At 54.4% G+C, this 23,753-nt stretch overlaps 8 protein-coding genes across 33 annotated transcripts; 5 read left to right on the forward strand and 3 right to left on the reverse strand.

Annotated features, from left to right (window-relative positions):
- The first annotated feature begins 4,565 nt into the window (after window positions 1-4,565).
- On the forward strand, window positions 4,566-11,530 carry H310_01799 (hypothetical protein). 24 transcript variants are annotated; one of them, XM_008865081.1, is made up of 19 exons: window positions 4,566-5,136; window positions 5,228-5,510; window positions 5,600-5,654; window positions 6,013-6,108; window positions 6,241-6,411; window positions 6,624-6,750; window positions 7,033-7,234; window positions 7,488-7,725; window positions 7,848-8,035; window positions 8,402-8,632; window positions 8,684-8,786; window positions 8,850-9,046; window positions 9,144-9,283; window positions 9,462-9,559; window positions 9,627-9,805; window positions 9,849-9,953; window positions 10,017-10,092; window positions 10,205-10,523; window positions 10,588-10,846. In XM_008865081.1, the coding sequence occupies exons 1-19, from the start codon at window positions 4,577-4,579 to the stop codon at window positions 10,763-10,765; spliced, it is 3,546 nt and encodes a 1,181-aa protein (XP_008863303.1). In that variant the 5' UTR covers window positions 4,566-4,576; the 3' UTR covers window positions 10,766-10,846. The 24 variants fall into 24 exon arrangements, with proteins under 24 accessions (XP_008863303.1, XP_008863317.1, XP_008863306.1 ...); XM_008865095.1 differs by having other exon boundaries at window positions 10,205-11,530; XM_008865084.1 differs by having other exon boundaries at window positions 9,849-10,092.
- A 465-nt stretch (window positions 11,531-11,995) lies between these two features.
- On the forward strand, window positions 11,996-13,575 carry H310_01800 (hypothetical protein). Its single transcript, XM_008865105.1, has one exon. It carries the CDS (start codon window positions 12,017-12,019, stop codon window positions 13,499-13,501), a length of 1,485 nt encoding a protein of 494 aa, XP_008863327.1. The 5' UTR covers window positions 11,996-12,016; the 3' UTR covers window positions 13,502-13,575.
- A 658-nt stretch (window positions 13,576-14,233) lies between these two features.
- H310_01801 (hypothetical protein) lies at window positions 14,234-14,914 on the forward strand (the record flags this gene model as incomplete). The annotated part of the gene is made up of 1 exon (XM_008865106.1): window positions 14,234-14,914. The coding sequence occupies one exon, from the start codon at window positions 14,234-14,236 to the stop codon at window positions 14,912-14,914; it is 681 nt and encodes a 226-aa protein (XP_008863328.1).
- Window positions 14,915-15,496: 582 nt separating this feature from the next.
- On the forward strand, window positions 15,497-16,597 carry H310_01802 (hypothetical protein). The gene is made up of 4 exons (XM_008865107.1): window positions 15,497-15,602; window positions 15,679-15,915; window positions 16,026-16,209; window positions 16,309-16,597. Exons 1-4 carry the CDS (start codon window positions 15,522-15,524, stop codon window positions 16,332-16,334), a joined length of 528 nt encoding a protein of 175 aa, XP_008863329.1. The 5' UTR covers window positions 15,497-15,521; the 3' UTR covers window positions 16,335-16,597.
- Window positions 16,598-16,784: 187 nt separating this feature from the next.
- Window positions 16,785-19,061, reverse strand: H310_01803. 2 transcript variants are annotated; one of them, XM_008865108.1, is made up of 5 exons: window positions 18,305-19,061; window positions 17,966-18,235; window positions 17,607-17,913; window positions 17,053-17,300; window positions 16,785-17,001 (listed from the first exon to the last, which is right to left on the reverse strand). In XM_008865108.1, exons 1-5 carry the CDS (start codon window positions 19,030-19,032, stop codon window positions 16,863-16,865), a joined length of 1,692 nt encoding a protein of 563 aa, XP_008863330.1. In that variant the 5' UTR covers window positions 19,033-19,061; the 3' UTR covers window positions 16,785-16,862. The 2 variants fall into 2 exon arrangements, with proteins under 2 accessions (XP_008863330.1, XP_008863331.1); XM_008865109.1 differs by having other exon boundaries at window positions 17,053-17,913.
- Window positions 19,062-19,303: 242 nt separating this feature from the next.
- H310_01804 (hypothetical protein) lies at window positions 19,304-20,524 on the reverse strand. Its single transcript, XM_008865110.1, has 4 exons — window positions 20,298-20,524; window positions 20,116-20,228; window positions 19,949-20,064; window positions 19,304-19,896 (listed from the first exon to the last, which is right to left on the reverse strand). The coding sequence occupies exons 1-4, from the start codon at window positions 20,433-20,435 to the stop codon at window positions 19,829-19,831; spliced, it is 435 nt and encodes a 144-aa protein (XP_008863332.1). The 5' UTR covers window positions 20,436-20,524; the 3' UTR covers window positions 19,304-19,828.
- A 490-nt stretch (window positions 20,525-21,014) lies between these two features.
- H310_01805 (hypothetical protein) lies at window positions 21,015-21,739 on the forward strand. The gene is made up of 3 exons (XM_008865111.1): window positions 21,015-21,248; window positions 21,295-21,407; window positions 21,454-21,739. Exons 1-3 carry the CDS (start codon window positions 21,111-21,113, stop codon window positions 21,635-21,637), a joined length of 435 nt encoding a protein of 144 aa, XP_008863333.1. The 5' UTR covers window positions 21,015-21,110; the 3' UTR covers window positions 21,638-21,739.
- A 396-nt stretch (window positions 21,740-22,135) lies between these two features.
- Window positions 22,136-22,880, reverse strand: H310_01806. 2 transcript variants are annotated; one of them, XM_008865112.1, is made up of 3 exons: window positions 22,589-22,880; window positions 22,427-22,539; window positions 22,136-22,369 (listed from the first exon to the last, which is right to left on the reverse strand). In XM_008865112.1, exons 1-3 carry the CDS (start codon window positions 22,805-22,807, stop codon window positions 22,186-22,188), a joined length of 516 nt encoding a protein of 171 aa, XP_008863334.1. In that variant the 5' UTR covers window positions 22,808-22,880; the 3' UTR covers window positions 22,136-22,185. The 2 variants fall into 2 exon arrangements, with proteins under 2 accessions (XP_008863334.1, XP_008863335.1); XM_008865113.1 differs by having other exon boundaries at window positions 22,136-22,539.
- Between the last annotated feature and the right edge of the window lie 873 nt (window positions 22,881-23,753).

Consider the following 23,753-nt stretch of genomic DNA (forward strand, 5'->3'; position numbering starts at 1 on the left):
ATGACGTCGAGAACCAAAAGTTGACCCATGGCGTTCACATGCCTACAAATTGTATGACGTCGAGAACCAAAAGATGACCCATGGCGTTTACGTTTCCTTCATGGAATCGGAGTTCTTCAACGACTCGCCACTTCCGGACTTCATCGACGACAACCACGACGATGACGGAGCCGCGACCGTTCCGCGACCCCACCGACGCACCCAACCAACGTTCTTCCGGAACGCACCACCGTCCCCGGCCGCACCCTCGACACCACCAGAAACCTTCCCCGAACTCACGCGCGCCCAGCAACGGCTCTCCATAGTCATGAGCAGAGTCCGCAGCGCTGTCGACACAGCCGTCGACGCCTTCATGCCCTCCAACACGCCAACACGCCAGCACCCGCACCGGCCACCGCACCCGCACGAACACGCGCCCCAACGACCGCACCGACCCGTACTTCAGCCCCACCCGCCGATACGCCCCTGCGCACAGTCGTACACGACACGCCGCCACGCCAAGACACGCCCCCACAGCCTTCGCCCCTATTCGAACAACGATGGCGTACTCGACTTAGACCCAACTCGACGAACCCGCCACCACTCTCAACTTACCGTTCGCACTTCAAGGTCTCGCGCCAAACGCCGTCGTACACGCCCGACTTCACGCCCAACTATGCCTCGGACTTCACCGAACAAGGCGCCGCAGCGCAACGCACGTCCGCATTCCAACCCGCTTGCGAACGCGGCACGCAATCCGAACGTCCGCGCCGCCAACCGCACCCCAACCTCAAGTATGCATCGCTCGCCTACGACGACGACTCCTTGGACGCAGAACAAGAGCGCTACCACATTGATGAAGAACCGCTCAAACACGAGACAACGTACCGCTTCGACGGCGTGGAGTACGCATGCGTGCGCGGCTGTCCCTCTCCATCCGGTCCCCAATAGCCAGAAGGAAGCCATGGCGTCACCCTACTGGCAACACTGGAAGACCGCAGAAGAAACCGAAGTCGCACAACTTGTTGCACTGAAGTGCTGGACCGTGACACCTCCACCCACCGGCCGCAAAGTCATCAAGGGACCATGGACCTACGCACGCAAGACCGACGCCGAAGGAAATGTTGTCCGATGGAAGGCTCGCTGGGTGCTCAAGGGCTTCTCCCAAGTCGCAGGCATCGACTACGACGAGTCGTCATCAAACGTGATCAAGATGACCTCCATCCGTGCGATCTGCGCCCTAGCCACCGCCCGCAACATGGCCCTTGAACAAGCAGACGTGGTCAATGCCTACATTCATGCCAAGTTAAGCACGCCCAAATGGGCAGTCGAACCTGAAGGACACGAAACGCAACCACGATTGGCAGCCTTCGTCACCATGGCGCTCTACGAACTGAACCAGAGCGGCCACGAGTTCGAAAAGCACTGCAAGGCACAAATCGTCGCCCTGGGTTGGCAGCAAAGCCCCCACGATCTATGCGTGTTCACTCGAGGCCAAGGCGAAGACTTGGAAATCCTCGGCACGTATGTCGATGATTTCATCATCGCCGCCCCAACCCACACCAACATGGACACAGCCGTGGAAGAGCTTGCGACCAAGATCGAGCTAAAACGCCAAGGTCCCGTTCACTACCTGCTTCTAATTCGCATCCGCCGCCACCATCAAGGAAGACTGCTTACCATGTGCCAAGACGCGTACGCCGCACAGGTCCTCGAACGATTCGGACTGGCGAACTGCCACCCCGTCAAGGTGGAAAGGCAACGGTTGCGCCGCGATGCTGAAAAGCAAACCATCGCAATGCTGCAACATACCGTCGTCAAGCTCATGGAGACGCGCGACGCGTTGATTTCGTCTCAACCGATCGGCGCGTTGACATGGCATGATGTAGCTGCGGCCCTTGACGACGACGTCGCGGAGGCTCGTCACGAAAACCAGCGGTTGAAGCGACGTCAGCAGCAGCTTTTCGACGTGATCACTGGCATGCAGAGATGGGTCGACACCGTCGGACGGATTCAGGTAAACACTGGCTTGCCCTTCCTCTCATCAGTAACCTGTCTGTCCGTAGCGCGTCCCGCTTCCATTTGATTCGGCTGCGAACAACCTGGGCATGAAGGGCATCACCCTGTCGTCCAATGCAGCCTGTCGCATGCACGGCATCGACTGGTTGACCCAATTGTTGTTTCACAACACGGACGCGATGCTGCAAAAGTACAAGATGGGGCCGACCATGTCTAGCTACGTCCAAGCTGATGCATTCGTCGACGTATCCAACGTCGACGACATTCAACACGTGTGGCGATTCCAAGTCGATTTGCCCGTGTCGATCGCGATCGCGTTGCCGCTCGTTCGCCAGCATGTCGTGAGTCGGTTGAACTCCGTCGACATATCAAGTGCGAACGTCGATTTCATCGACCCAGAGGTACACACTGCTTTCTAGTGCAATTGGTGGCGTCGACGCCGAGCGGTCGTGCCAACACTTGGATCTGTGCGTCGTCTAGCTGGTCAAGGCGGTCGCGAACGACATGACTTACGTTCGCCGCGTGTACAAACGGGCAACCAGCGACGACTTCGCCAACATTTTGTACCGCGAGTTTCAAGGGAATGGTCGGACGGTATTTGTCGGGCAAACCGTCGACGATGAATGGTTTGGGTATCCGACGCAGCTCAAAAAGTCCATGACGTGGTACAGCGCTGGGTAGGATGATGGATGGATAAGCGTCGTCATGTTTAGGATTGTCGTGACCGCGTGGAGCCCCGGTACGACGCGGGTATCGCTCTTGAGCCTGACGTCGTCGTACTTCTCTCGCGCCCGAGGGCAGCTCCCGATCAAGGATCAAGCGAAACGGATGGGTATTCCACCGCATGTGGACGCGGAATCGTACGCGCATGTTGTTTCGACGAAGCGTATGCCTGGCGTGACCGAAGTATGGACGGGGTACTTGAACAACGTGGCCCGGGCTGCGGTGAACGAGACGCTGGGGATGGAGACCTGTACGCCGCTGACAGAAAACCCTCCACATGACACCCCACATTTGAAAAGACCTCGACACCAGACCAAAGCGATGTCGAACGTAGCTTTGGGACGGAGTCGCGCCGATTGTGCGCCGTCCACGTGAATAGAGGTCCCCGTCGACTGCACCTTGCCAATAACAGCTCATTTTGTGGCGCACAGCAGCTTGCAGCTGTTACCGAAGGCGTCGCCTCGCAAATGAAGTTGTGTTCCAATGTCTCACATGCACACCATGGAAACGTGCAAATGCAAAAACCATGTTGTCATGTCAATTTCACATTTCGATGTACTATTTTCAATGAGTCGAGTTTGTTGGTTTGGACGAATTCCCAGTTTAAAATTGCTATAAATTACACAGATTGGTCGCGGCCTCGACACAGCAACACTTGAAATTCGCGAAAAAGACGAAGTCATTGCGATGAAGAGCTGTCGATAGAACTGGAGTTTTCATCGCACGCCAGGTATCGAGAAAAGTAGAGCACCTCTTTACTTTCTCCACAGGCGTAGTTCTGCGAGATTGAGATAGCAACGACAAAGACGAAAATTGTTTATTCCATCCCACATTGCAGCAACGCGATACAACAAAAATCACTTGCTTGAAAATAATGTGTATTCCCTCGGTACAGCGTCGATGATTCGCTGCAAAAATGTGGTGTAATTTGTGAAAAAAGTAATGAGCAGCAAGTATTGCCTGGTATTCAATCTCGAACGACGAAGCCCGCTCCTTCACGTTCAATCAGGCAAGTGACGGAGCGCTGATCGATGCTTGTTTACTTGGAGTTGTTACCAGCAATAAGATTCTCCAGGCCAGCTACCCGACGAAACGCGAAGGTACGAGGACCTCCCTCGAACAAATCGACACCAGAAACCTGATCGAAGTACTGTAGCTGCGTTGGATCGAAGTTGATCGTGCAGTTCATCTTTCCAGTTTAGTGATTGTCGACATTTTTAGTCTGATGTCATGCTCACGTCGCGCGCGCCCCTGGCCTGCTCCGTGGAATGGCTCGAACACTGACTGACTGCATCGTCGGGGCGCGCGATACGTTGACTCAGCTGCAGCTCCTATCGACATGGAGATTTGTTGGGTCTTACAGCGTCGTCGTAGTGTCGATAACGTTTCATTGTGGCAAGTTTATATTTTTAATATTTGATATAGTTTTGCAGCGTTCGAGGCGTCCGTCGATGGTGAAAAGATCCTGGATGACGTCAGAGGTCCTCGGCACAATTAGCGTTATCAACTGAACTGAACTTCGACGGGGGCAGCGCGCAACCAACATGCCGTCGTTCGTGTTTGAACCCGCGCATGAGATTCCAGTCGGATGCCGTCCTCGTGTTTGTTTTCCATCGCAGGACAGTGTGCAATCTCGTTGAGGATGGGTTGGTGGTGCACGAGCTAGAGATCGTTCGTCTAGTGCGTTTGCCATTTCTGGTGATGTGGCGAAGAACTTGTGACGAGTCGAATTTCGTTGCTGTTGAATTGCACAAGCAACTGTGAAAAAAGGTCGAAATAGAAAATAAACCTACCGTTTCCAATTTATCCGGACACCGATCTGCCCGGATAACGACCCAAGATTCATCGCCACGGCATGAAAAAGCGCTCGAGCGACGCCGAGGACACCGCGACGTTGTTGGACCCGTCAAAAATCCGAATCGAAGTGCCATTGGATCCCACGGTCGGCACGATGGACTTGCTTCGATGCGGGGGTAGCAGCGCGAGCACGACCGTACTGTTCCTGCCTTCCGAGTTCCGCGCAATTCGGTTGTATCGGAATGGGACGTGGTGGAAGCAAGGAATATATGCAGTGCTGTGTGTAGCGTCGTGCGGTGTACTGCCCTTGCTTGCGTACTACATGCCGCTCCTCCATGCTGCGTGCACGCTCACGCCGTTGTCGTCCGGAGTGTTTGCTACCATCGTGCTGGTGCAGCACCGCGACAGCGCAGGGAGCTGGGAAGCTGTGCCCGTGCAACGGACGTCCATGAATACCCGTGCATCTTTGGATGATGAAAATGGCCACGAATGGATCTGGTTTACGTTTCGAAAGCACCGCTACGTGTACATCGACGCGACAGCGTCGTTCCGCCGCATCAGCGCCACCGTCCATGGCCTATCCATCGCGTCGGACGTGGTACCTCGGCTACAAACTGGGTTCGTTCACCCAGATCCCGTTGACCGTGTCTTTTGTCGTCCCATCGATTCGCTCCATGCCGAACGTTGATTTTCATGGTGCTGTCCGTAGTCTGTCGGATGATATGGCCGCAGCGCTGCTTCGGCACTTTGGCCCTAACGCGTTGGACATTGCGCTCGTGCCGTATCACCGCGTGTTGATGAGCAAGCTGCTGCACCCGTTCTACCTGTTCCAACTCACGAGCGTTTTCCTGTGGATGTACGAGGAGTATTGGACGTACTCGATCTTGATTCTGGGCATGACCATCGGGTCTCTCGGCTACGAAGTCAGCACCCAAGTTCGAAACACCAAGAAACTGCACGATTTGATGCATATGGACGATATCTTCGTCAAGGTTTGCGTCGTTCCCGTCCATCTTTGAAACGCGATGTTGTCTCCAAGTGCAAACGACAAGAACTTGCTGCTCATTATGGGATGTGTTAGGTTTTACGAAACAACCAGCGCATGTCGTTGCCAGCCACAGCGCTCGTACTTGGAGGTATATCGTACATTGTGGCATGCAGTTGCATGGATGGTGCATTCTGTGCACGATTTCAAAATGCACGAGATCCACGTTGCCGCTTCCATCTCCGTTGTTCATGCCGTTCGTGGCCGGTATAATGGCGGTGGTATTTTGTTTTTTTAGAGTCACTACGAGCAGTTTTCTTGCATGAGTCCGAAACCCGTCGATTTTCCACGTGATTTTTCCGCATTTTCAGTGTTGTAAGCTCCATTACCAGCATTCCCAACGTTTTCGTGGGCCGATGCAACTGTTTCAAATGGTGATCTGGCCTGCAAGTGGCAGGCTCGAATTGGTGTGACAACCTGAAGTGCCTGCGTTAATGGAGTTCACCTAGATGTCGTCGAACTGGACGAAGGCGGAGGTGTCGCGGCAGACATGGTCCTCGTGGAAGGGGCCTGTGCAATGGACGAGTCATCGTTGACTGGTGAAGGTATATGATATGTATGCATACAAGAGTTTGGTCGATCCATTCGCACACTGAAAAAGTTGCCGGCAATGTGTGTTTTGAGCCCGTGATAGCGCTCGCATCATCTTTTACTCCTTTTGACGTCGGACTGCGTAGCTATTCCTGTGGACAAACACGCTCTTCCCTTTGACACGGTGATCGACTCGATTACAACATCGTCGTCCAAAATCAAGGCGTCGCTGTTGTCTGCCGGCTCCACAGTTGTGCGGATGGACGCCGCACCGTGCAAAGCAGTCGTTGTGGCCGTTGGTTTCCACACCTCCAAGGGTACGGTTGTTGCGCTCGAATGCAGTGTGACAAGTTCCACGAGTGATTTGTTTCCTGTTTAAATCCAACCTTGTGGCGGTCCCTCGCGACCGTTTGTTCTTCATTTCTATTGTGGAGAATTCGTGAAAAATCGTCCATGGCCGCTGGTCGACATGGTTTCGCCTCTCGAATACGTTCCACGGAGAATTCAATGTAATTCTGTTGTGATGCAGGTGATTTGTTTCGGTCAATTGTGTGTCCCAAACCCATTCGCTTTCAAGTCGAACAAGACAGCTATCGATTCCTCGCTGCTCTGTCGACGTTGGCCGTGCTCACCGGGATCAAGAATAGCTACGATGCGTACGTGCTTGATGTCGTTTGTGTGGTTGCTCCCTCTATGAGGTGTGTTCCTGTGGTCTGGCATTGGAAAGAGTGTTCTGGTCAGTCTCGTCTTGGTAAAATCTCCCACCGATCGTTCACTCTCCATCGTCAACGAATTTTCGAGTCGCGGCAAGATTTTCCTCCTGCGTCGTTTGTTTGCCGTGCTACAAGGAAATATAAATTCCGTCGCAGCGTGTTCCTTTTTGTGTGCGGGCACATGACATGATGAAGCTTCCAACCTAGTTACTCATATTTGCTTAGAGCAATGCATGGGCTGGGATGGACGCGTATTCTCGTATCGTGTCTCGACTTAGTCACGATCGCCGTTCCCCCCGCGCTGCCGTTAATTCTGAGCGTTGGAGTCGGGTATTCCATCCATCGGTTGCAACGCGATGGCATTTTTTGCATCGACGGACCCAAAATCAACTTGGCGGGCCATCTCAATTGCTTTTGCTTTGACAAGGTATATATATCTGCTCCATCTGGGCATACCTCCGGACTTCCGTTCGCGGGGAGTTTAATGGCGCCACCGTCTTGGTGACAGTGCCTTAACGTCTTGTCGCTGTATGAAAGCGTCGACAATGTATATTGTACATGGTGATATTTATGTGCTTTTGCAGTATCGCTAGCGAATCGTCCAGTCTTAGTGCCTTATTGCCTCAATAATATTTTCCTGACGAGGACCTTGCCATGACGTTCAATTTTGATCGTTGTAGACGGGAACCCTCACGACGGACGCCATGAAGTTTCAAGGAATCGATCTCGCCGTGTCGACTTCAGCTGCTGCATCCACCTGCGTTGACGTTTCTGCCGATGTTGACGCGAGGAGCGTCGCTCCTCTGCCTGGCACACCCATGGTCCCTTCCTTTGAAGGGATGACGTCACTTCATGCTACATCATCCAGCGAAATGCTACATGGGGCTGGAACGTGTCATGGCGTAATAAGCGCACAAGGTCGACTTGATTCGTTGCGTTTTTCAGTCGCATGTGGCCATACCTTCCTCATATGATTTCCCATTCAATTGAATATTCCCCACTACACAGTAGCATACACCTAACAAAATTGGCTGTGGTAGGTGTGCTGGTTGGATCTCCACTCGAAGTGAGCCTCTTCCAGGCGTCGAAACACGTGTGGGACGAAGAGCGCAATGTGATTGAATGCCGCACGACTGGATGTCATTTTGAATATGCCCAGAAATTTGCATTTGACTCGACCTTGCAGCGGTCGTCGGTGGTGTTGAAGGACGGAACGGTCTTCGTGAAGGTATACTTTACTCGGTGCATTCGCCATGCTAACACCAAAACAATTCTGGATGTTGCTTGCGTTGTCAATGATGTCGAGGGAACTCGCAACCCGTGCCACGCATGCTTGATTTGTCGAACCATTCGTGCGCTCTTTTCGTGATTCACTACCCATGAAGTGCAAGAAATAGCACGAGGGACAAATGATTTGGATGATTGATGTGCGTTGAGCGAAAGGTTCTACTTGATATTGTCCACGACTTGCAACTGCGGGCTACGTTTCTGCCTTGGTTCTCCACGGTGCCAACTAGGCGCTGCTTTGACGCAACAACTGCATATTGGGTTTGAACATTTGTGCCGACGATGACCATTACTGCATGTTTTCCAGGGCTCTCCTGAAGCGGTGGCTCAAGTGTGCCTTTCCAACACGCTTCCTCTGCCATTCCACACGACAGTTCATGACTATGCCAAGCGGGGGCTGTATTGCATGGGTCTTGCAACCAAGCAATTGCCCATGATGCACTTCCAATCGAACAACGGGCAGATGGCCAAGTCGTCGTTGATTCCACGTGGAGATGTCGAGTCTGGACTAACTTTTGTGGGGCTTCTGCTCTTCACAGTACGTCGACACTAGAATGTTGCAGATGGTGGTAAAAGGAACTTGTGGTAGAACCCGATCAAACCGGAATCGCCCGCGCTGATCGCCACACTCGAGGCAGCCAATATTGACGTTCGTATCATCACTGGCGACAGCGCCCTGACCGCCGTCCATGGTATGCTTCAACAACATAGGCAACACGATTCCCATCGCCCCTTGTCACTTGTCTCGAATGCAGTTGCTCAAGAGTTGGCCATGGATTTGCGACCTCAAGTGGTGCTGCTGGACGTGAACCACGGCGGCCACTCTGAAGGCGAGAGAAATGCGCTTGACGCCGAGACCCCGACCGTCGTCCTGCGCCACGTTGACTCGGGTGTCATGGAGCCATACTCGATGGATGCCTTCCTGACACTCGGTGCTTCCGTCGATTTTGCGGTACGTGGCTTGTCATGTGTTCGGTTGGCATGCAATGTTGGATATCGAAAACCAAACTGGGAACGATGCCATTGGTATGATTATTGGAATTGGATAGATGACTGGGGCAGCGCTGGAATGGTTCCAGGAGCGTGGAGTCGGAGGGGATGTCGTTGCTGTGGTAGACACAATCAAGATCTTTGCGCGAATTCGCCCCGAGCAAAAGACTTGGCTCGTGGAAACGTTGATGGCCCAGGGGTACGTTTATCACGCGTTTGTGTGGAAGGAGCTCTCCTTGGCGCCACCCACCCGTGAACCGTATTGTTCACTCGAGGCGGTGCACAAATCGAAGTCACTGCTGGCATGGTGCATTCGTTGTTGGCGATTTTTTATTTCCCCCATGGCGTAATTCACGGTTTGGAATGTCCAATCGTAGAAAATACGTCGGCATGTGCGGCGACGGCACCAACGACTGCGGCGCACTCAAGGCCGCGCATGTCGGGCTGGCCCTGTCCAACGCAGAGGCATCCATCGGTACTGTCGATCTCGCCGCCTCCTTCGATCGCATCCATCGTCTCACCGTGGTGTGTGGTGGATGCAGTGGCTCCATTTACGAGCCGACAGCAAAACGTCATGGATGTTGTGACATTAATCCGAGAAGGGCGATGTGCCCTGACAACGTCGTACCTCGGCTTCAAGTTCATGGTGTTGTACCCTGTCACCCAAGTCATCGTGACGTCGACGCTCTACAGCGTCATGGTTACGCTAGGGAATAACCAGGTTGCGGCATTCCATGCGGCCGTCCTCATGCCGTCGCATGTAGTTTTTGCTCGACGACATGGTGATCGTGTTGGGGCTGTCCATGTTTATGTTGTACACTGAGCCAACGCACGTGCTCGCACGCCACGAGCCCGCGTCCACTCTATTTGTACGAGTCATCGATTGGCACGTGGATGGTTGTGGAATTCCTGACTTGGCTGGCATGATGTAGGCACGTTCGATCGTGTGGTCGATCGTCGGCCACGTCTTGATATTCCTCGCGTGTTTTACAGCAACGTGGAGCGCAGGTAGGCATGTCCCCACCGACGACTTTGGTCGCGCGTTCCGAGTATTTCGTGATGGCATGGCGGCACGGTGTGTGCAGCTTGAACACCGTTGGCTGACTTGAACGTCCTGTAGCGCTGCAGGCGCCATGGTACTGCTCCGTGGACCAGGCCAAAGCGCACACTGCCCAGCTCAATGCGACGCCGTTGGTGTCGAACGAGTGCTATGTGTACATGCCACCGCCAGGAGATGGGTACACCCGGCAGTCGCACGAGAACGCGGTCGCGTGGCTGTTTGGCCACTGGCAATTCCTGATTGTAGCGGTCGCCATCAACGCCAAAGACTCGTTTCGCCAGCCCGTGTGGCCCAGCAACAAGTTGTTTTGCGGGTATGCGGTGGCCATGACAGCGCTGCTGACGACGCTGACATTGACGCAAAACCCGGCCGTGTTGAGGTACACCTTGCATGTGGCGCGGCGTCGTGGCGAGCACGTCGATGGACCGGTGTGGTGTCGATAGGTTTTTTGAGCTTGTGGACCTGCCACCAGCGTTTCGATGGCACTTGCTTGGCATGGTCGCCGTGAATGGCGCTCTCAGTATGAGCTGGGAATTTGTCCTGACGAGATATCTCGATCCGTCGCGTCCGCCGCGCCGCGTGGGAGCGTCCATCCGCCTGCCGCACATTCGAGTCGTGTAAATGAAGGGCCTGGCGAGTCAGGCACGCAAGAGCCGTCGAGTTGTCGTCTAAGTAAAACCACACACATTGCGTTGCGCTGGGCATAGCACGAGTCCCACAACCCGCGGCAAGCCCGTGGCGGCAGCACCACGCGGATGGCGTGCAAGGCAAAGCCAGAAGGCGCGCTGGCTACATCCCTGATAACGTGTGCAAACCAGTCAGCCATACATGCACGAGAAAGGCGTTGGGCGTACGGAGCCGCCCGGCGTGGCCAACTTTGGCTTTGGTTTTGTAGGACACATGCTGTTGGGTTCAGTGGAGTGTGCCCTAGTTGACGGCCTTCAACAATTGGCAACGAGATACTCGCGCCATCCTCCACCGAAAACGCTCCACAACTCGATGCGCACAGGATCGAATGCACGCCCTCGGCAAACGACCACTCTCGCAGCCACAAATGCGCAGCATGGACACCGCTTCCCTTGCCACTTCGATCCCACACCCAGCCACAGCGGCGCTTGCGTGTTGAAGCGCAGCGACGTGGCCGCTCAAAACGAGAGGGGGTTGTTCCGCGTCGCTGGGTTGCGTCGGCGGACGTGGTTGCCAGCGACTTCTCTTCACCGAGAGCGTACACAGGGGGAGCTTGCGTGTGGCCCGTTGGTCGCGATGCATGGCGCATCCAACGCCGCCCTCTTGGCCGAGGGATTTTGTGGGCCCGTCGAAGCCTGTGGTAGCTGCGAGGCGCCCACGAAAGCGCGACAGGCAGTTGTCTCCGTCGTCCGAAGCGGCACCCACCAGGCATGTCGCACGACGTTTACGGGCCACGTGCGCCCCGTTGTCGCATGGAGATGCAAGATAGGAAAAGTGGAATATGTATGCACTCTTCAGCTACATCTATCTATTGCCTAGACTAACATTTAATCCCTATGCATAGGAATTGTCACTTATCTCCACCACTACGATGGGTAGGCGTGGCTGGTCTCGCCAGCGGCCCGAGTCAAGTTAGCCAGCGGCACGACGCGGTAGGACGGCGACTGCCCTTGCTCTTTCGTGGCTCTGTGGCCTCAGAGTCTACCTGCAGTCAACACCGTCTTACGACCGCATCGCCGGCACCCTTGGTGGCTGCAGTGCCCTTCGTGCGCCAAAAGATCGATGGCTTGGCGGCAACATGGAGCTAATTTGACCAGAGCACACATGTTGCGTCAACGAGGGTTGACCCTTGTGAACCGGTTTCGTATTCTTCAGCTCACCATTCTCGAAACCACAGCGATCGCCATGGACATTGCGTTGCTTCCCGCGCTCGAGTCGTGGCAAGATGCGTCCTTTGCCACGTTACCGTGGACCGTGCCCGTCGCGTTTTGCGTTGCCGTCAGCGTCTTCATCTCGTACGTGCTTCCGTGTGTGTTTTCGAGCCCGCCACGCCGCTTGAAGCGACGCATGACGACGACCGGTCTCACCACCCTCCTCACGGAGACCGCCACGAACCGAAGCATCCTGTTCTCGATCACGGTGCTGGACAAGATCGTGGCCAAGGAAACCCTCGTGGACCACCTGCGTCCGCGCATGGAACCGGCCTTCTTTGTCCGTTTCCGGTCGCGCGTGGTCGGGAGAGACTTTTGTCTCGTCGAAGATTTCGACGTCGCCGATCACGTGGACGTACACGAGCTAGACGGATCCCAGGACGTTCATCAGTACGCCGAATCGTTGAACAATGCGCCGCTCGACATGGCCAAGCCGCTGTGGATGCTCCATGTTGTCCATAGCGACGAGCAGACGATTCTGCTATGGCGTTTGCATCATTGCCTGGGCGATGGCCAGTCCATGTCGATTTGCTTTATGAAGTTGTGCGACAACGGCCAACAAGTGCTCGACGCCGTGGCTGCACCCCTCCGCCCCCGCGCGCCGCCTATTTCCATTGCGACGCAGGCGGCGCACGTGCTTCAAACGTTTGGTCGTCTTCTGTGGTCCATTGCGTTGTACGTCCGCAAACTCGTCAGGATGATGTGCGTCGGCGAAAGCACACAATACTTCAAGCAACCCGGCCACACGACCAAGCGCCTCGCGTACTCGTTGGCGCTGACTGTGACAGACACAAAGGCCGTAGGAAAAGGCATGGGCGCATCCATCAACGACGTCATGCTGTCTTGCGTGGCAGGCGCGCTCAAACAAATGCTACCGGAAGCGGAGCGCCGCCCGCACATGTTTCTCCGCACAGCCATCCCAATCAACATGCGCTCGGTCACGGATCCGTTCCATACGACAAGCAATGCGTTCAGCTCACTGCTCATCGATCTCCCCGTCGGCGAAATGGACGGCGTCGAGCGCACGAAAATAGTCGTTCGGGCCATGGCCGAAGCCAAGTTGTCCATGGAGAAGGAGTTCACGCTCTTGCTGACCAAGGTGATGGCGGTCCTGCCAGAAGCGATCATGCTCGCCCTCAGCCGCACGTTTACATCACGCGTGAGTGTAGCCGTCACCAACGTCCGCGGGCCGTCCGTCGACTTGTACCTGGGTGGAGCCAAGATCGTCCAGTCCTTGGGGTTCATCCCGCCCCCGCCGTCCGTGAATGTCGGGATCGCTATCACGAGCATTGGCAACACCCTCGGGGTCACTGTCGCCACGGACAAGTCGATCGATGCGGCCAAGTTGATGGCTTCGATCGAGACCGAGTTTCAAATGCTCCAGGCCACCGTCATGAAGGCTGCCCCCGACAGCGCCAGTCGAGTCCACGACGACGGCGGCGGCATCCCCACTCGATGACATGTCTCGCTCCACGATATCGTGTCTTCAATGAAAAATCCATCACATATTAATGTGCGAAGCTCCCACCTCGCCATGATACGTTGGCCGTGTCGAACCCCGACGACACGTGCGGGGGAGCGGGGGACAGATAGCATCCGCGTGGAAGCAGTTGGGGTCGAGTTTCAATGCGTGGATGCGTGTGTTTGGAGCAGCAGGCGTTTGGTACGCGCTCGTCGTGGGAGGGCACAGGACGGGGACTGTAGTCGGGGGATCGGCAGGGAGTCGGCGACGTGATTAGTTAGAGGAGCGTCCCGATGGATGCCACGACGCCTTTACAACCGCCCAACGTCCTGTGGTAGTTGTTGGGACAAGAGTGCCACTGGGGTCGGCACGGGCGCCACTTATGCACACTCGACAGAGCGCCGTTTAACAAATCATGTTTGTGGCCCAGGCCAACGCAGGTCTGCTTTGGCTGACGCAGTTGCCGCCGCCAATCTGGTCGCCAACGGCCACTTGAGCTGGAGTGACTCACGAGGTGGATTCGTCCGGCGGTAGCCAGCGCCTTGGGTCGTCCCATTTTCAGGCGCAGGATGGCGCGAGTGGGGCGGACATTGTGTGACGTCCAACTCTGCCACGCCCTTCAACGCCGTTGGGTCGGTCCATGCGTCATGGCGCAGTATCATGCGACGTCCACCCGGCGAACGGATTCACTTTTCAATTGCCGCCGGGTACGACAACCGCCCTCGCAACATGTCGACGACGACGCTCGCCTCGTGTATCTTTAACGGGTGCACGCGGCCCGCCAGCCTGTCCCTGGATGCGACGTACAAGTGCGCATTCCACTGGCACCGCGCTCGCTGCCTCGCGTCCCCAACATGCTTCAATCAAGTGTTTGCGCGCCACCGGTGCGTCCGCCATGGTGGTCGCAAACAATGCCAAGTGGACGGTTGCTACCTCAACGCCCGCCTCGGGTCCGTCTGCTCCAAGCACGGAGCTTCGGCAGCTATGCGCGTTTGCACACATCCTGGCTGCACGACCCGAGCCAGCGCCCGTAAGAAGTGCATCAAGCATGGGGGTGGTCGGCCCTGTCAAGCGTTCGGTTGCACGGCCCACGCGCGCACTCGCGGGTACTGCCGCAAACACACGACGACGATGACTAAGACGTCGGTTGAACGCCATGCGGGCTGCTTCCCGAACCATGGCATCCCGCGGCGAGAATCCATCAAGCGGCCGACGTCGTCGATCGCCTTCGACATCGCCGACATGAACGACATGCTGCAAATGATCAAAGACGAAGTGGTCGACTGCGAAGAGCCCATCGAGTTCATCCATCCACTCGACAAAAGCACTGTCGATGGCTCGTGGTGGATCGATCCGGACGTCGCGACCGAACTGCTCGAGCTCTTGACGGTCCAAGGAGTGGCGTGTTGATAGCGGCGGCGCCGAGTGCATCTCGCTCGAAATTACAAAGAAATGACAGTGAATAAATAAACAAATTGTGTGATTGGTGGATTTTTTCTTAGGATGTGAACCCGCGTTCATTGACTTAATTGAGTGGAACCCTTCTCGCTCACTGGCACATCCTACCAACGTGGCGACGAGCGCCCCAGTCGCGATCGTATTGCGCTCCTTTTCCACGGAGGATACGTCGTGGGATGCACGCTCGACATTCGCGCCAAATTGCAACGCTTCCGTCGGTTTGCCACATGGTTGGTCGTTGTGTTGGTACAAGACATTTACATGCACGTCTTTGGCACCTTCGCGACACTCTAATCTACGCAGTTCTGTACAATCATCACATGGCTGCTCAAGGATTATCGCTGAATGCAGCGGATGACGCGTTGCAATAATGGTCACGGTGGCAGCTTTACCTCGACACCGGCAACTTTTATCGTGGCGACAATCCTTCATAATCTTTTTGTTGGATATAAAGTCATGGAAAATCAACGGAAATGAACAAATTGCATAAAATTGCGTGGTATTTTATCCAATCAAATTACATTTTGTAAGTTGCACAAAATTCCATCCCCAACTTAGGATGCAGCAAGGACAGTCAGGGCCGCATGAGGTGGCCGAGTCGTGCTTCCTTCAATTATACGCCGAAGCAGTTCGCTCGATGGTACCCACCCTCCAAGACCACTCGCCAACCCCACCCAAGGAGCATTCCATGTTGACTTGCTTTTGTGTCACGGTAGGTGGAGCGGCATCCCACTTCGGCAGAGAAATCGCCCGAGGATGTGTGGACTCCAAGCGACGAATTGACGGCAAAGCTCGAAGCCTTTGGGTACGACGTCGGGTACCGCTTCGTGGAGCGATTCTCCCGCGACCGTCCACGCATGTTGGAGCCGCTCGACGTGATCAAGTTTCTGTGCAAGGACTTTTGGATCCACATTTTCAAAAAGCAGATCGACAAACTGCAGACGAACCATCGGGTACTCCATATACGACCCATGTACTCAAATTGGCTCTGCATGCGCAGCACACATCCATGGCCCATGACGCCGAGGACACCAGAGTCTTACGACCGTCGATGGTCATGTAGGGGGTGTTCGTCCTGCAGGACTTCAACTTTCGATGGATTCAAGCCTTGTCTGGTGAGAACGACGCCGAGTCGAAGCAAAAGGCACTCGTCTTTCTCATCTTTCCGTGTGGACTTCTTCGCGGCGCGTTGGCGAACCTGGGCATTTTGGCCATCGTCAATGCCGATCTGAATGCCGTTCCAGGATGTACGTTGCATGGAGTGTTGCTGTGTGTGCAGCTCATTTTTGTCGTCGAATTGGTCGTGCCTGGCTCGTTTGGCATTGACCCATCGCATCATGACGTAGGCGTGTTCAACATTAAGCTGCGATAAGCATGATATGTCGTGCCCAACATTGACCATCGGCTTGGCCACAGGCGCTTCCACGGCCAGGGATCGACGTGGTTCCTGCCTTTCTCGTACAGCCGGGGGGGGCTTTTGCTGCCTGTAGCACGGTTCGATCACGGTGTGGCATGTTGAGGGCGGCAAGGATCCAGCGTCGTCGTGCTTCCACCATTTCCGTGCGTCAGCACCATGGGTCGAAGCAGGTTTTTTCAACCAATTCAAGATCGTTTCGTGGCGTTCGCACAGCACTGGTACCGTCTTTCCCATGCATTTCGTACGACCAAGTGACGTGCATCTCGGATGCATTGCGTGAAAGCAGCCTCGACATGAGCTGGCCCCCGCCACGACTCTGGTTGCTCCACTGGTGCGCTACCTACATCGACATCGCAAGCAATTGTCTCCTCCGCACGGCGGCGCAGCAAACAGCGACCGCAGGACTGCTTTTGCCTCGGAAACACAGCACGTCCATGAGATTCGATCGATGCATTCATTCGTTCCGAGTTGCCAACACTCAACTCACGACTCGTCGGCTGTACCGCACGACAGCGACGTGTTGTACTGCGCAATAAACTGGTCGAGCTCGTCCGTGTGACCGCCGACTGCTTTTCCCTTTGGAATGTGGTCGGGCCGCAACAAATCCACGATTAACACACACCTATCCAGTTGAGTCGAACACGGCATCGTGTCGTGCGCTTCGTTGCCGTACCGACTCGCTGTGGGGTGTTTGTTGTAGGCATAATGCAGCTTGCTATCGTCAAACACGAGCAGCTCGCCGGTGGCGTGTGCACGGGCTTCACCAGCGACCACCACACAGCAGCAATCGCCAGACGGGTTTCCACTGCCACCGTCGCGGACTGCATTGTCTTGTCCAATCTGGTCCGGCGACCTGTCCAAAGTCGGCACATCAAGGCCCAAATGCACCCGCAGAATATCGTTTGCCAGATCGGCCCAGCCCTACGAAACAGGATATGCATTCGTTGGCAAACTCGCCTGACGACGGCGCCAACGGTCCAAACACTACTTTGAAAGCAACGAGCACATGCCATGGCCGTCTAGCGCAGAGAAAATGCCTTCGCACCACCAATCGTTCAAGGACTGCACACGATAGCGACCATTCGCAACCCAAAAAGACAAAACATGCCACAACGGCCGAATCGTTTGCACGATCGACAACGCGACCGCCATTCTTTCGCAAACGCGATCAAGACAGCATCCATCCACACGCTTCGAATCGCTTGCACGCGGCACCAAACAGCGTACCCGATGGGCGCCCAAGTGGGTGTTTGGTCCCAAATTCGAAAACAACGCGGTGCGAAGGTTCGGCAGTTGCCTGAGCAACGCGACCGTTTTCGGACATTGCGCACACGTTGGTTCGACCCACACTGTTTTCGTGGCATCCCATGCTGGGAACGTGTAGCAGAGCGGAAAAACACGCCATTCGCCATCGTTGCCAATGTAGTGATCTTCGGGCCAGTTGGGCCAGGACGCGACGAGCTGGGCGGCAGCGGCTTCGGCTTGGATTGCGCTGACGTGGCGCTTGAGCAATTCGAGGTCCGGAAACACCTTTCTACACATTCGAGCAGTGTCGTGGGCCCTGTCAAGCGGCGAGATCGCAGTACTTGTAGTCAAAGTAGCTCTCGTTCATGGCATCGTCAATGTCGTCCTCGTCCTCCTCGTGATGCGTTTCGCCACCGTCGATGACGTTATCACAGCTGTCACGAGGAGAGTTGATAACGTCATCTTCCAACTCGGGATCGACCACCGAATGCCATCCAAACAAACCAAAGTGCAAACGCCCCAGGCGCACGGCTTCGTACCGACGCGACTTTTTCAGCGTCAACAGCGCTCCGTACTTGGCGACGTCGGCGGACCCCACGACGTCGACTGTTCTGCCAGACACGCACCGTGAGGAGTTGCTGCAGTTCCTACGACCGCAGAAAGATATGGGCTACACGTACTTGGCCGACGTGAGCTTGGCCGCAATCGTCGCTGCGTGCGATATGTCTTGCTCAAAGTGCAAGTCAAACGAAGGATGTGATCGGATGTGGCCGAGAAACGACGCGTCGAATGGCTGATGCGCGTCGAACGTTGTGTAGAAGTCCGCAACGAGGAGGACGCCCTGCGGCTTTAATACGCGCGCTACTTCTGCAATCGCGGCATCGGGGTTGTCGTTCATTTCCTGGAAGCTCTGGACACCCATGACAATGTCGAAGCGATGCCGTGCAAACGCAGACATTCGTTGGAGCTCCAGGTCGTAATGAAGGACGCCGCGGTGTGTCTTGTCGACGTGAAAAAGACGCTTGTGCTGCTTGACGGCAACTCGACTCTTGTCAATGCCACATACAACGATGGGAACTGAAGGAGCGCGGGCGCTGAGTACTCGAGCAATCAAAACGAGACTCGCCCCGATTCCGCATCCGACGTCCAGTACATGCACAGGACGTGTCTCAGATGCTGCACGCTCGAGAAGATGCAGCACCCGAGGTTGCGTGAGCAGGGCGAGGTAAAGCTGCTGCTGATGCGGCTGCACCAGGGCGTGCATCTTTGGGATCCCCATGGACTCGGTGTCCACCGGATGCAAACCCATGTTGACGTACTGAAGCGCGCCACTGAACACAGCTTCGCATGAATACAGGTCGTCGTACGAGTACGTCTTCTCGGGAGTCGGAGTGGACGCCGCCATCATGATCGACTCGGCAGTCTGTTGCTTTTGTTTGCCCGTGTGCAAACATTCCTATCAGGGATATCACACTAATTGGTTGTACAACCTTTCACACTAATTTGTCATACACTACATCAGGTTGACATTTTATCGCATACTCAAACACACTATTTTGTCGTACACTTGACTATAGTAGCTGTCATACACTAAATGATAGGGATCGACTGAAACATGGCTTACACTATATATCATGTCAGCACAAAGCTCTAACACTATATCATGTCACTATGACCCACTGATGTACACTATTTTTTTGTGTGCACTTGTTTTATCTGAAGCTCACATGTCCTGATCATGCATGCGCAGGCCCATGCCTGTGCCAGGTTTAAGTACATTGGCAAGTTCATGGCGAAAGGTTGGCGCGCTCTGTGCTGTTTCGAGGGCTAGACAAAAGAAGTGGAGTCGCGCCATCACCGATATCGTTGCTCCTATGGTTTCCTTGTGTGACGGGAAGGCTCGAGATTGGCATTGAAATTGTCACCTAATCGACGGCGTCAAAGGCACCCGTCGTTGTGAAGTGGTTTCTGCTGGATGACCCAGTGACGCAGTCGAATGTGCTGTGTGTACGAACGTATGCACTCAAGGCAAGACGAGCTGCTACTTGTTCAAAGCCAAGATCGTGCACGATGGAATTTTCTCGGTTGACTTGACGTGGCGACGATGACAATGAGTAGCGCAAGGAGGATGCATTTTTTATAGTACCAATCCGCCTTGCACATGCAAATCCTGACAGAGCCGCTTACACGCTCCCATGTCGGCATTACGCCGATATCAATCGACAAGCAGCTTCAACGGCCAAGCCCATCGATGCAAAGAACGCAATGAACCCTACCAACCATCCATTCCTGTCAAAGCCGATTGCAGAACGTGCGAGATTTACCAAATGCGCCATATTGTCGCTTCCCAGGCTCGCCCGTGGAATACCCAATTACGTACACAACAAACCCCACGACGCGAACAAAGCCGGCAATGGCGGCCCAAGTTGGTCGATACACCCTGACGAGTTGACCAGGTAAGAACGTGGCGCATTTGCTGGATTGTACGTACGACGACACGAAGAGCAACGCCAAGAAGACTGGCAGGTTTTCCAGGACATTTTGATGTGCTCGTTGGTAACAATTAAACTCGTGGCAGTGCTCGTCGCTTTTTTCGGCATACATCTACAAATGGAGTCGGTCAGTCGTATATTCCCAACGTATCGTAGCAGTGGGAAGGAAATGTGGTTTTACCTGGGGGTAATTGATGTTGAATTTCTTGCGGGCGCCAAGAACTCGCACCCCTGCCCAAAAGTTGACCACCGCCACGAGGACGACGACAAGGATCACGTAGCCGTGTTCGGGCTGAAGAGTTGGCGCCACGAATGCCATGATACGAATTTTAAAATGGTCCACCAAGCGTTGGCTAGCTCCATGGGACGTCAGGCCCTCCCCTGTTGGTCACGATGCCGCCGTCGTGGCGCTTCAAGTGATTACGACAGATCGTAATCGCCAGGGCTGTATTTTATTATCCACGTTGTTCTTTGCGTTTACATTGTCCATTGAAACTTTTATTATATTATTCCGTCGCGTCTCGAAAGTCCGTCACCATCCAATGGAAACCATGCATGCTATTTAATGATGGCGTGTTGTTGAAAGCATCCGAGTGTTGTGATGTCCTCCTGCGCAGCATGCATCTATTGCATGCATGCCTTTTCATCGTTATGAGCCACGTGAAACACCTCACTCGACGACCGTCGATGGCCTCTATGAGGGTTTGATGGATATACCTGGTCATGATGCCCACTCGACCAAATTCCCAGTGTGGGACGTGCATTTGCCCACGCTTGAGAGGGGTTGGAAGATTTTAAAATTACTAGCTCAAGTACTGGCTATAGTCCAAAACATAAAAATCATGCAATAAAAATACATTGATGATGGTTTTGCCCCAAAGTACACATCGTGTAAAACGTCAAATTCGCGGACGATGCGACGCCAAAGAACGTACGACATGACACATTGCACGCATCGTGAACATCATCTTCGAACGCTCCATCCAACGACAAAATGGCATTTGCCGCGCCTGCTCTCCAACCTGAACATGGCTATGTGATCCTTGTCGTGGTCCTCGTGGCGGCTGTCCACGTGTGGGCCGGGATGCGCGTTTTCGCCGCGCGTCGTCTGTACGGCATTGCGTATCCCCAGGTAACGACGACGATTCTGTCGTGTTGCAAATGAAGTTGCGGGGTAGATGTATGCGGAAACCAAGCACGAGCACTTTTTGGCGTTCAACTGCGTTCAACGCGCTCACCAAAACGTGGTGGAGAACCTCCCTGTCTTCCTCTCGCTATTGTTTGCTTCGTCGTACGATTCCTGTCGATATGAACCGATGTTGAGCATGTTTTCCTAGTGTGTACCGTCCGCTTGCCGCTGCGATTGCTGGTCTCATTCGCGTGCTTGGCTTCGTAGCCTACGTCCACTTTTATTCATCGGGCGACCCGGCCAAGCGCCAATACGGATCCTTTGGCAACATTGGCATGCTCATCCTACTCGGTTTGACCTTTGAAGCTGCATACCGCCTCATTTCTGCTTAACACAATCACGCATGAATATCACGACTGCTTTGTTTCGTTGCGCTACCAGAATGACGAGAGGTCCAGAGTACAAATGATCATTTCCAGTTCAAATGCGCACAACTGGCAACAAAACCTTGGGCAGCGATCTGGAGAGGCATCTGAACTGACGGAACGTGTCTGCATTCCACGACCAGTGGGGAATAGGCAGAGTCCTCGCACATTTGGCATGCCGTAAAGGTATCCCTCTTTCGGCGAGCACGGCCATGATCCAGTGGTCGGAGTTTCTATCCTGCATGTAATGGAAGCGCGCAAAGCGTTGACGCAGTTCGACTACCTTGCATGTGATGGGCACGCTGACACTGGATCAAGTGACCTCTTGCCATCGGATTAGCGTCGAGCTTCCAATTTAATCCTTTCGATCGTCCATCGCAATGAGCGAGCATGGTGGAGGAGAGCCAAAGGCATGCAGCCCGTGCTCTGGCCAGCGGTGCAGAAAACGACAAGCGTCTCATGTGATGGTGGACGAGCGATGCAATGTTGTTTCGAGTTCATTGTCGTGGTTACATTCATGCCGACAGGAGTCGAATCGCAGCTTCGACGGTAAGACCAACAGACGTGGCCAGCCCAAGGTAACCAAACGTTCCGAGTTGACGCTTCTCGGGCACTCCCGTCGAGTAGAAGTGAATGTACGTGATAAATCCGAACACTCGAACGAGGCCTGCAATGGCAGCCCACCCGGGTCGGTACACGCTACCACGACAACGAAACGATCAACCAAACGAAATTGTTGGGGACGTGCACACGTACGAAGAGGAAACAAGTAGCGCAAAGAAGATGGCGAGGTTTTCAATCACGTTTTGATGGGCGCGCTGGACGCAGTTGAACGCGCGAAAGTTTGCGTCCGATGTTTCCGCATACATCTAAGGAGCACATCAGACCCTCGAGCAATCGTGATGTCGTCGAACGTACTTGAGGGTAATGGATGCCGTACTTGCTTCGGGCGGCCCCGACTTTGAAACCAGCCCATATGTGGACAATTGCCATCAGAACAGGGATCAACAGCACGTAGCCATGCTCGGGTTGAAGAGTGGGCGGCACGAACGCCATGATGTTGTCGAATGTGGTGGGGCGAACGAGAGAGAGTTTGATAATGGCGTTCTCGACAATCGTGATGCGCAGGACACGCATTTGATTCAGTGATTATGTTGCAAGGCGCGCTGTCGTGAACGCCCCACATGCAGACATCTCTCGACCCAGACGGAGCCAGACTTTGGCACACTTTTCATGGGCACCTCTAATTCCCCTAGATCGTCTGCTCTCTGAAGTCTGGATAATAATCTCAGACGTACTACACCGCAGGACAAAAGGTTTGTGGTGCACTTGGTTTTGACTCGAAGCAAAGTCAATATTTGACCAATCAGAGTGCGTACGTACTGTTTTAAGCAAGTTCATCTAATGCATTACTAGTACTAGTATACTACTAGTAGTATAACTTTTCTAGATGATGACAGCGGCCAAGGCCCCGTGGGACAGCAACGAAGAAAAACGCTTCCGATAGCTGTGTGCGGCGCCAAGCATGGCATTTTCTGGATGAACGGGATGGACTCCATAGCACCACAAACAATCGAGCCTCTCTAACGTTTTGTTTCGTCTTGTTCTGCATCCGAGCGGGCACACTGGTCCACCACACACTGCATCCGCCTGGGCTGCCGTTTAGTAGCAGTGCAGTTGGTGCCACGATGAGCCGCACAACAATTGAGTTGGCGTGTGTCGCCTGCGTGCATGCCTTGCCAACATCACGATCCGTCACGGCAGATTTTGTTAGCACGAAGCCCGTTTCGATGGGACGATGCAGGCTTCATGTGGAGGAAAAAATCCGCCGTACTGCGATGGACATCTCGACGGGTAGTACGTCGTCGTCGTGTCGGAGATGACGATTTATGTGGTGGCCGTGACCATCGGCGTTCCTTTTAAATCGGGTGCCTAGGTATCGATACGAGTGACGTGGGCATGGCTGATGTCGGCGGAGGAAGTGATCCGCCTCCACAACAAATCTGGCAACAAATCTGGAGTAGTTTAGGCCGCACCATGTCCAACGGCAAGATTCTCTTGAAATCGCCCCACATCGTGTACG

This window comes from Aphanomyces invadans, assembly GCF_000520115.1.
Source record: "Aphanomyces invadans strain NJM9701 unplaced genomic scaffold supercont1.3, whole genome shotgun sequence".
Taxonomy (NCBI): domain Eukaryota; phylum Oomycota; class Saprolegniomycetes; order Saprolegniales; family Verrucalvaceae; genus Aphanomyces; species Aphanomyces invadans.